The following is a 12551-nucleotide window of genomic DNA, read 5'->3' as shown; positions in this document are numbered from 1 at the left end:
GTCTCCCTTTAGTGAGAGCTTTGATTACACTTTCTTAAATTGGAACATATTGTGTCATTTCCCCAGAATATATAGTCATCAAAGTGACCCACCCTTCTCAAGCCAAGACATATAACCCAAGCCAACTAGGCAATCTCAACCAGAATGTGCTATCTTAAAGGAAGTAAAACGAGACCTAAATTAAGAAAAAACAAAAAACAAGTTGGTATTTATTCATCGTCTTGATTCTGCCTAGATATGTCTGGTTCTTCAACCTTTCATGTAAGCTGTCTTGTTTTCATAAATTTCTTCCCTGCCTAAGTTCGTCAGTCAGTTTCTGTTGTCTGTACACAAAGAATCTAAGCTGTCATAGGTGAAAATAAAAACTGACTTTTATTAAGGTACTAGATATTTTACATTTTATATATAATCATCATAACCCAATAACTATAATTACCATTATTTTATGAGGAAAGAAACTGACACTGAGTTGACTTAATGGCTTGATCAAGATAATAGAGATTAAAGCAGTGAGTCAATCTGATATCAAAACCTATGCTTTCCCTGTATTCCAAAGTATTTGTTGAGTATCAAGAATAAAGACCTGGCTGCCATTAAGAATATGTGATGAATACTGGATGAAAGATTCAAGGCTGGAAAACCAGGAAGAAAAATTTAGATTCCATGTGTTAAGTATAAAGGAGAGCAGTCTCATTCTTAATAGTGGAGCGGCATAGTAAATCAAAAGAGAATTTAAGAAAGATGTGAAATGAAATTAGAAGGCTTATGTTAGAATGAGGCAGATAAGCTAGAAGGCTTCTGTAGTGATGAAATGGCAGCAGGTGGTGGGAAGAGACAGAGGGATTTGGAAGAAAATTTCATAGGATTTTGTGACTGAATGGATATTGTAGGAGATAAAGAAAGATGAGCCAAAAAAGACTAAAAGGCTTCCAGCTGCAATGGGAAAAGCTGAGTGAATATATTTACCTGCCTCCTTCCCAAATTTCCAGTGAAATGAACTAGGGATGTAAAAACCAGAAAAAATGCATAGTGGTGCTAGAAAGAGGAAAGGATGCCAAGAGTCCACAAAACTTGAGAACCGAGTGAATCAGATGATGGAAAAGCCAAGTGTGCTGAGCAGCCTGCAACCAAGTGAAGGCAAAGAACAGCGCCTAAGAAGTAACCTCGGATCTACCTCCCATAGAGTACCAGCTTCCCACCACCAAGCTCAGTGCAGGAGGAGCTGGAAGAGCCCTGCCCGCAGGCACCAACTAGGGACCTGCCAGGAGGCAGGCTGCTTGGCTCTTCACTGAGCAGAAAGAGGGCTGCGGCTTACCCTTCATCGTGAGGCTTCATTCAGCTTGGACCCCTTTATGTGAGGTTTCAGTCAGGTTAGACCACTTAGAAAATTACCTATGGAATCTGCCACAGAAAGCTCCTTACTTACACTGGTAGACCTGCAGAGAGAATGGGCAGTCTCCTTGCTGCTACTGTTACAAAACGGTTAATACAGCTTCAGGGGAAATATGGCATAAATTCAAAGGGATGAAGTAAGTATTTTTTAAATTAAGGTAGTAGTATATATAAGTTTATGCTAAATAAATTTGAAGATACACAAAAAAATGTGTACTTTTCTTTTAAAATCAACAAAAGGGATTCTATACGGGTTGAACAACTGAATTGATAAGCACCCATAAAGGAAATGAAATGTTTATAAAAGATCTTGCCTAACAGAAAAAGACCCAAATGAATTAAAATAATTCCCAATAAACTTCCAAGGAAAAAACAACTCTTAATTATTTCAACTTCTTCTAGAACTGAGGGAAATATAGATTTTTTTTCTAACTATGATTTTAGAATAATACCGATACAAAATCTTCCATGTTTCACTTTGCCATATTTTACTTAGGAATATAGAATCACTGTTTCTAAATAAAGTGCTAACAACATAAGAACATATATATATATATATATATCAATGTATTAGAATATAGATAGTTTATTATTTAAATGGCTTAATGTTAGGAAAATTATTCATAAATAAGAAACATGAACAAGTTAACATTTTTAAAATATAGAATCATTTTGAAGAATGATAAAAACATATCTAAAATCAACCTCTATAATTGCTATAAATTTATTCTAAAATGGACAAGTACATTCTTAACTTGATAGATTACTTATTAGAAACTAAATGTAAACATCATATTTAGTAAAGCTTAAAGTTGGAATTATGAAAAAAAAATCTACTTAACAGTGTTATTCAGCAACATTCTGAGAGTTCTACCTAATACATGAGTAGAATATATTTGAATGTAAGAGTCACAAGATTTCAAAACAGAGAGCAAATATAAAGTTATTTACAGATATGATTGTCTACACATAAAACCCAGAAGAATTTAATTAATAACCCAGTTCAGAAAAAGAACTGATATAAGCATAATTATGCTAAAATAAACAGCTTTCCTCATATACCAGCAAAAAAGAATTTTTAAATGTCAGGCATGGAAATTATATCCACAACACCATAATGCATAAAATATCCAATAATAAAAAAATTATTCAAGAGTATTATAAAAATGAAATTAAACATTTAAAGGCTGTTGAAAAAGGGAATTGAAAAATGGGTAATTATTTTAAAAGAATAATCACAAAATAAAGAAACACAAATTATGAAGTATAAAAACACACTTGACTATTCTAACATTTGAAAACAATGAGATGTTCTCCTCTAATAGATTGACAAAAAGTTAAAAAGAAATACACTATCCAGATAGGCAAATAGGTATGCATATACACTGTAATTGGTACTGTATTTTGGTACAGTTATTTAAGGTAAAATTTATTTTTATTTTTATTCATATTGTATAGTCCCAGCATTGAATCTGCATTTTTAATTCTAGGAATACATTTTATAGATACACTCATAATTGTATTCAAAAAATTCAGAACAATGAAAAATTAATACGGGACTAATTAAATGCATTATGGATCATCAATGCCATGAAATATTAAGGATTCTTAAAGATGTAAATTATTATATATTGTATTAAAATAACCACAACATATTATTGCATTAAAAATGCATGTTATAGAACATTATGTTGCACTGATATAATTATGATAAAAGCATACATAGCCATGATCTTTGATAAGATGCATATTAAAATATTAATCACTAGCCTGACCTGTGGTGGCGCAGTGGATAAAGTGTCGACCTGGAATGCTGAGGTCACCAGTTCAAAACCCTGGGCTTGCCCAGTCAAGGCACATATGGGAGTTGATGCTTCCTGCTCCTGCCCCCTTCTCTCTCTTTCTATCTTTCTCTCTGTCTCTCTTCTCTAAAATAAATAAATAAATTTAAAAAGAAGTTAGAAAAAGAGTAGTATTTAAAATATTAATCACGAACATTTCTTACTGTGAGATGGCAAAAAGAGGCAGGGTGAGAATGGCCACTATAAAAATTTCTCAATGTTAAAAACAATGTAAACAGAAATCTATGGTTGGATTTCCCAGAACCAGACCGCCAGGCAAGAGTTTGACACAAGTGATTTTACAATGAACCGCTGGCAGAGAAGTCCGCTGCAGGGCTGGGGGTGAGGCGATAGGTCAGAGAGTGGGAGGGAGCCTGGAGTGCGATCTCAGGCCAAGGCCCACTGAAGCCTCGTCAGCCGCCTGCCACAGGCACGCTCCAGAGTGTCAGTTATACCTCAGAGCCAGGGAGCAGCTCTTTTCACATTCTGGCCCTTGTTGGTCATTTGTCAAGAATTACCCTGGAGAAAAGGAAACAGCAGTCTGGCTCTGAGCTCTTTCTAGTAAGGTGTATCCAACAACCTGAGGACATCCTCTGAAGGAAGTTACAAGTGCCTAGTGGTAAAATAAAAACCAAAAAGGGAGCATAGAGATGCTAAATGACATTCAAATGAATTTGAGTAAAGAGTAACATCCACTACCATATACTACCTTTATAATAAGGTCCATTTTTTCATAAAAAGTACAAAAGAGAGAAAGAGTGAGAGAAGAACAAGTATGCTACCAGTAAAGCAAAACTCTATATGAATGCTCACAGGTCTGCACAAGTGTGAGCATCTGCAGTAATAAATGGCTTCCCCCACCACGCTAGCGGCATCTCATACCCCCACCTGTCCATTAGAAAACAAGGATTAAGTGGCCCTCATTAGAAATTAGGGCCGTTCTCTCCTTGTTCATGTTGTTAATCTGCCATAGTGTGGGTTGGGATCTTGAGAAATCAGAGGAACTCTCAAATCCTCTGCTGATCCTCAGTGGAACCACATACTCAGCCATCAATTAACCCTCAGGCTGCAGAGAAGCTGGAACACTTGGCTTCAAACTCTGTGAGGCTCATTGTGAGGCTCAATTCTAAATAGAACTCCTAATTAAGGAACACGATCCACGAATCTGTTTGTTCTATTTAACTTGTTTGATTTTATAACAAACTTGCTTAGAACGTTCCTAAAATGAATGCATGAGATTTTTACCTCAGCGCGGTCACTGAGCAGAATGAGATGTTTCCTATAAATGTCCCTCATGTACATCATTCTAGGTTCCAGAGATGGGTCACACAACCTTTTGCTACAAATGGATGCTGTCATGACTCAAGGGCTGGACTGGATGGATAGTTCAACTTTCACCATTTGCATGGTCTACAGTCCATCTCTGAAACCTTTCAACGCTCCTGTTTCTCCACCTATAAAATAGAGGCAATAACTACTCTGTTTACCTTTTGGAGCTGATGTGAAAATAAAACATAAAATAAGATGACATACATGAAAGAATCTTGTAAACCATGTAGCACTTTATAATAAGTCACTTATCTGAACACAAAGATACCAGATTAAAGAGGAGGAGGTGGTGACTTCAAGATCTGAATTCATGAATGTTGGAAGCACTTGTTCAGGAAAGACCTGTACGGCTTTGGACATGTTGAGTGTAAGTTGGTAGTAAAACATCCAATTGCAAATAAAACTGAACAGTAAACTATGGCAATATGACCTTGGAGACTGAGCAACAGGGTAGGAACTGAAATAAAAATTTGGGAGACATCAACATGAGAGCAACAGGGAAATTCACGGCTATGGAAAACACGTCTTTGAAAGCTTTACCTCTCTTTTCATTTCTGTTACCATATTCCTTATAACTACCCCATATGTCTTTTGTTTGGACCATCCAAATGCAAAACTCTGTTCATAAAAAGTATCATTACTACAGAATGTTAAATGATTGTTTAGGGCCCTTATTCTCTTGTATCCATTATTCCTTCAAAATATCATGCCGATTATCATATTCCTACTTTCACTGATTAAGTCACACACACATAAATGTGGGATAGAATGTTGGAATGAAAATCACATGGGTATAAACAACTATGTAAATTACACACAGTCTCTCCCTTCAAATAATCTAGCTCAGTATCTTTCAGCCACCAGTCTTCAGATTGGACTGTCAGAAATTTCATGCTGGTCCACAAAAGAGTTAACCACTCTGATGTATGAAAATTATAGACTCAATGATCTTAGTCTAATTTGCTTATGCTCGGATGATTTCTGCCTTAGCGATCTCCAAAATAGTTTTCCCATTCTCACCAGTCCCCAAGTATGAAAAGGTTGAAAACCATTGCTCTAGATTAGTTCTTTAGTTACCTACTGTTTCAAGTGAATAAATATACATGTTATGTAACAGGGTAAATCTGGTAAGATTTTTTAAATTGCCAGTGTTTATGACAATGCTTGAAAATCACAATACATATTCTTGCATGAAGAGATTTATATGCGTTTTTATGACCTTAAAATCACTTCAGTTGGCCAAAAATAGCAATCTCACATAATCAAGGTTCATTCCTAAAGACATTTATGTTGTTTAAAGTATAACTGGACTTATACCCCAGGAGCAGTCAGGCTGTTTCAGTTAGCTTGTTTCCTCATGTTAAGACCATTAACAATTTTCTCTAGCCTCAATAGGTCTGACATGCCAGTTCTTAGTTGGTTTCCTTTTAAAAATTTTGTACCGTTTATGTCTGGACTCCTGAAAGCTTTGGAGTTAGTTTATAAGTATTCCTGGTTTAAACAAGCTGTTTTACTGAGACATACAAAAGTCACATGCTAGTTTTTTGGTTGAAGTACAGTATTAAACTCTAATGTTCCTTATTTTAAAAATTAGAATTTAATTGAGTCAATCTACTTTTTATTTAAATTAAAACAATGAGTAAATGTTAATAATTACAATTTAAAAGTCATACATAGGAGGGGAAGTCCTGAATGTACCACTGCACCATTTTAATAAAATTTTATTGATTTTGTTGATTATGTGTAAAATAAGTGTTCTCCTTGCCTAGTTTCACTAAGTTTTCTTTCTACATTGTCAGGGGTAACATTAAGAAGTTTTTCAGTGTTCTAAATCTACTTCTAAACATATGTATCATTTGTGATGTAGTTAACAGCATACACTTCATGTAAAATTTATGTTTAAAACAATTACATTCGTATATAAGGCATTAAATTGTACAGTAACTTAAAACGTAATTCATTTTTAAAAAATCCAGAGATACTGTTTCTATATATTTTTAAAATATATATACTAAATTTATACATATATATATATGTACTGTTACTATATATTTTTCCACCCACTTTATCATTAATGACTTTATTTTGTAGATGAGGTGTCCAAAGCTGTTACATGACCTGCTCAAGACACACACACCCGCATGCCCACACATGCAGGCATCCTCTTGAACCAGATCTATTCTGTTTCTATCTATGGCCTCAATGTCTGCAATATACAGTTTCAGTGTAAAGTCTTGGTCAAAAGAGTCAGTAACCATTAGTTAAATCTGCAATTTATTTAAAAGTAGTACCCAAGTCTTTTCACACTACATGCATTGTTCTTCCCAATACACAACGCGAAACATTTTAAATGGCCTTCTCTATCTTGTTTTATTGGAGAATAGAATGTGATAAACTGTGTGAAAAAATTTGAAAACATGTAAGCATAAGCAAATCTAAAACATCATTTTTATCACTGTTGTTTTATAGAACTTCCCACTTCTCTTACCATAGGTCCATAAATCTAAGAAAGGCAAAATTTACAAGAATGTCACTTTTAAAGACAACTATCTTAATTTCTTGAAAATCTGGCTAGAAAAAAGAAAAATATATCCTATAGCTTTTTACTTTGAATAACAAAACTTTCATTTTTAATAGTATAGAAATAGAATTCCTTTTATATATTAATCTTAGAGCATAATAAATCAGTTTTTAAAGATTTTTATCTAAACTTTAGCAAATTAAAAATGACGTAAAATGGAAGTTTTCAATCAATTATATCTCAGAATACTTTCTGTAGCATGAAAATCTATACTGTAACCTATACTTGCTTTAGATCCTCTTTATTGAGCAGGATAATGAACTACGAATGGAACTGTCATCCACACCATTGGTTATATCACAGAAATAAAAAAGTTCCAATAGATTCTTAACAATAAAGACTCATAGAAACACTGACTATGGCATCTGAATTGGGCACAATTAAAATATCCATGATAAAATAGTGATACAAAATCTTAGAGTGGTACAATAAAAAAGTTAATTGGGGAAAGATTATTTAAAATAATTTAAACATGCTACAAGTTACATTATAACCTTTATGCAAGAATAACACAGAAATTAATTTATTATCTCATCACCCTGCATACTACAATAATACCTAGAAAGTAGCTTCACATGGATGAGTGCTCAAAATCATTTGGACCAATTTTTTTAAGCAGTTTTAAAATAATTGACTCTCAAATCAAGATATTAAATGCCAACTTCAAACTGGCAATAATGCTTATGGCTAAGATAGAAATGAGATTCTTTACAGAAATGCTGAAACAGCCCTAACTGAAGGTACTTAACATCTGCAGCTGTAATTATTTTTCCAAATCTTACCCAGGAAAGCTTCAGGTAAAGAAATCTGCAGAATATGTAAACAGTAAGACAATCCTAGTGCTTTTACAAAATCATAAACCTAGGACACATTTATAGTCATCTTTGCTAAATGACTAAATCATTAAAAATGTATTGATTAGTTCTTCAGTAGATAAAAGGGGCAACATAATATAAGAATCAACATTTGTTAATTCAGTTGATTTGCAAGAGCTACACATTATAAGATGACAACGTAAAACCTCTAAAAGGTTTTTTCCAAAAAAGCCTTTTTTTAGCATTTTGACCACTAATCAGAAACAATGAAAAAAAATTTAAATACAGAACAAAGATTAAGAAAGTTTTGTTGTTTCCATTTGGAAATTTAGTTAAGCTCTAAAATAAGCTCCCACTGAGCGCCAGTTTCCTATGCGCGGAAGGCATTGACTAAGCGCCAGTTTCCTACACAGAAGGCACTTCAAACTGAACCAGGTGAGGACCTCAGAACAGGCCAGGGAACACAATTTATCCCGGGTGGTGAGTGGCTGGAACAGAAGATTCAATTGTCTATTTCTAATTCTCATTTTAAAAATGTTTAAGATAATGATGCTCTTAAGAAGGAGTTAATTTTAAAGGCCAGCCAACTCTAAATTGTAACCATGATATGATGCTTTTCCTCCTTCACTAGAAGACTATTGATCCCATACTGGGAAATACTGATTTGATGTTTATTGATCAAAATTGTACGAGGGAAACAGTGATTTCTGAGTGAAAGAGAGTCGTGGGTTATCACTACTTATAAAGAACTGGCAGTAAATATATATTATAACTATCACACTAAACAAGTACTGAAATTATTAATTTGTTACAATAAACAAAAATATCCTTAAGGTTATGTGGGACAATACTACATAATGAAAAGAAACTTAGAATTTTAACACCTTCTTTTGTAAGTGTTCTTATTTTATAGGAGTCTAAAACTTTGCTGACACTACTTTTAATTTATATTTTACTTTATAAACTCATTATATCACAGAACAACAAGTAGAAATGTATAACAAACTTATTTTAAAAGTCACAGCTAAATTTTATCTTAAAATCAAGCTAATCATCCATTTAAATTCAAATTTAATCTTGGTATAATTTGAATTTTATTTAAAGGCAAAAGTCACACTTATTATGAGTTATAAATTATCATGCAAATCTGTAAGAAGTTGTCATTGGTGAAGTCTTTACCTTGGATCATGTCATGGAATAGCACTCAATTTATTATAATATTAATTTCATATGCTAATATTCTGTTTGTTAGATGGCAGAAAATAAATAATGTGCTATTAATATTTTCATAAAGAATATGTTGCTGAATAAACATTTCAAAGAAATACATTAAGGATTGACATTTAAATTTTGCAAGTGCATAGTAATCTTATTAATTAGATATAGTAACCTGTCTATTAAAACACTGAACATAGTCCAGGAAAATTGGACAGACTGGTAACATACACACAGACATCATAGGTTACCTGCAATATTTATCATTTCAGTTTATTTTTTTCCTAATAATTTTAAATATCACAAAAATAAGTAAGAACATTGTAGCTATTGCACCGGTATTATGGGGTTAGTAACTTATTTGGGCCCAACTCCCAAATGAGGCTGCTTAAAGAAGCAATTTACTTAAAATTAAATTTCAATATCCTCAAATGAATTCACTAATCACTAAAAATATTTAGCATTTAAAAAAATACATTCTTCCGGTTTGCAGTGCAGATGGAAAAGTAAATCCAATTCCAATAATAACCCAATCTGCCCCCACTCCATCCCCACAAGGGTAGATCTATTAAGTATATATAGTTCCTGGACAATTTTAAAATCTAGAAAACATCCATTTGCTGTTGGGATTTAGCAAAGAAGTTCAATATCCTCTGGAAGAAGCAGAATAAAACTCAGCCATCCAAAGGTAACGTATAGTCCGTCCTTTTTGATACTTGCTGGGGTGGATGGAGCATGTGGTGAGACTGGGAAATGTTTTAATTTAGATCGACCCTGTCCAGCCACTCTGTTTTCCTTTCAGATCTCCCAACCCTCTTGCGTTATATGGCTGGAAACAACTCTAAGAATGTGGAAAATGTAAACAGCCTTTTATTGTCCAAAAGGACAGCAGTGTAAGGAATGTGTACTTATCACACAGCGGCAGCTCCCGCCTCACTCACCATGATAAAGTGCTCCAGGAAAAAACATTACAAACCAAACACAATCCAATAACGGATTAGTATCTGACATAAGCTTACTTAAAAACTAATCAATCAATCCATACTGTAATATTAGAATCCAGGTCTTAAAGAGGGTATGTAATACCATCAAGATATATTTCCTATTCATTCTTGACTATGGTGGTATGAAAAAATATCTAATATTTGCAATATAGGATATTATACATATATTTACAATATAGGATCCCCATACATGCTGAAATATATTTCATCATCTGTAAGAACACAGTTGAATAGATACACATTTCATGATCACTAAATGCAAAATTAAATGAACAAACTGAAAGATTCATGCAGACATTCTGAAAACCCTACCTACATAACTGATTTCCCCATATTTTTAGAGTTTTATTTGCACACACCATACAAATAATGCTGTTAGATCACCCTTTACTGGAATCCAGATTAAACATTTAAAATAGCAAGTGATACTAAAGACTAATGTGGCATAAATGTTGCTTGCATAATGCCTTACTTAAATGTAAAATTGATGTTAACATGCAGTATCACATATAGCCAGTCTATGCCAGTTCATTCAAGAACATGTGAGAGCATCAATGCATTTCTTCTTGATGCCAGTGAAGAATTTCTTAGATAATGCTGAGCGGTGAAGCTAATCTCTGTTGTAACAGTAGTGGGCCAGTCCTTCCTTACAGCAACCTCTCCTCTTCCCTAAGTCCTTCTAGAGTCCCTTCCACCCTCAAAACTTGCAAAGTATCTTGGCCTCTGTAATATCATACATATCATAAAGAAACTTTCATAAGTTACTCAGTCTTTCTCTCTAAATAAAAATAATAGAAAGAAAGTGATGGATGAGAAGAGAGGAAGAAAAATAGGAAGGAAGGGAGGGAGGACGGGAAGGAAGGAAGAAAGGGAGGGAGGGAGGGAAGGAAGGAAGGAAGGAAGGAAGGAAGGAAGGAAGGAAGGAAGGAAGGAAGGAAGGAAGGAAGGAAGGAAGGGCCAAAGAAACCACAGCATCAGGAGAAAGCCCTCTTAGCAGCACCCTATCAAGACAAGTACCAATAAAACAGAAAAGTCTTTCACAAAGGTATACTGAGCCAAAGTAGTCCCTTTCTATAATTTCTTTAAAAGTTATCTTCCTGAAGGTGTTACTTGGGAATTTCCCTTAAATGTAATTAACTAGCAATACATACAGTATACAGGTATATTTCAGAAGGAGGAGAGCAAGGCGCCACGCGGGAAAAGCCAAGAAAAATTAGTTACAATGCCAACAGTCGCCTAGAGCCTCGCTGGCGAACCCTGAACCACCTTCTAACACTCTCCCTATTTCTCAGCGCCCCCTGAGCCGCCCAGACCAAGCGGGAGAGGTCTTCCGGAACATACATACTGCGTAGAGATGCCTGAAAGGGGGTTCCTGTGTGGAGTTGGGTGTGAAAGTTATATTCTGCGTTGCTGCCAACATAAAACCCCAGCCGTGTCCCCAGCACCAGATGAAAAAAGAAGAGATCCAGGTCTGCACCCCCCCCCCAATATATCTTTTATCCGAGTTTTTCCCTAGCAAGGCGCCACTAACTGGCCCTGTGAAGGAGGACGCGCGATGCAGCGGTTGGGAAGAAGTGTATGCGGGCATGACATTCAGGGCAAAACACCACGTGAAGAATAAAAGCCACCAAGCCCCTCAAATTCTGGGCTGGAGGCAGGCAGGTCTTCCAGCCCACCCTCACCATATTTCTCTACTCTCAGCCTCTCCTGGATGCTTCTCAATAAACCTCTTCCTTCTCTCACACCTTCTTCCTGGCCACTTTCTGCTTACTTTACGCCAGCCTTCAAGTTCCAACCCTTGCTGAGCCCCTCACCGACCCCAAAGTCCCTTCTGCTAAAATCCCCGACTCTTCCCCGCCAGCCCCTGTGCCATGGCAACGCCCGACTCCCTCCACTGTGCACTTCCCCAGCCCCACGTCCCAACCAGTCCACGGCTCCGCTCCTGACTCCGACACAGCGCCGCTTTCCCGCCGAAACGCGTCCCCAGCGCGCGGGGCGCGCGGCCAGCCCGGCACTCACCAGCTGCAGCAAGCCGGGGACCACGACGAGGGGCAGCGGCCGCAGGCGCATGGTGCCGGCTGGCGCGGCGTCTCACGAGCTGCTCGCCCTCGCCCGCCTGGCGCGCATCTCCACTTCGAGGGGCAGGACTGAGGACGCCAGGGGCCGCGCGCGTCCCTTCCGGAGCCGACTCGGCGCGGCGCGGCGCGGGCCGGTGGGCGGGCGGGCGGGGAGGGGGCGGGCAGCGCTGGCCGTCGGGCCCCGGCCCCTCCTTCGAGGGTGTGGAAGAGGGGCGCGGGGGCCGCCGCGGCTTCGCACGGAGCGCGGGGCTCTAGCTGCGCCCAGGACCCCGGCGTCCCGAGGGCTGCGTGTGAGC

General features: G+C 36.8%; 1 protein-coding gene across 1 annotated transcript in view; it reads right to left on the bottom strand.

Annotated features, from left to right (window-relative positions):
- Positions 1 to 12335, bottom strand: part of NXPH2 (neurexophilin 2) — a 127508-nt gene extending 115173 nt beyond the window's left edge. The window contains exon 1 of the mRNA XM_066232870.1: positions 12197 to 12335. Coding sequence (XP_066088967.1) covers positions 12197 to 12247 — 51 coding nt within the window. The 5' untranslated portion in view covers positions 12248 to 12335. The remainder of the gene's footprint in view (positions 1 to 12196) is intronic.
- Positions 12336 to 12551: the final 216 nt, after the last annotated feature.

Source organism: Saccopteryx bilineata, chromosome 5 (assembly GCF_036850765.1).
Source record: "Saccopteryx bilineata isolate mSacBil1 chromosome 5, mSacBil1_pri_phased_curated, whole genome shotgun sequence".
In the NCBI taxonomy this organism is placed as follows: Eukaryota; Metazoa; Chordata; class Mammalia; order Chiroptera; family Emballonuridae; genus Saccopteryx; species Saccopteryx bilineata.
The sequence above is the reverse complement of the archived record's forward strand: the minus strand, read 5'-3'. Positions and strand labels throughout refer to the sequence as shown.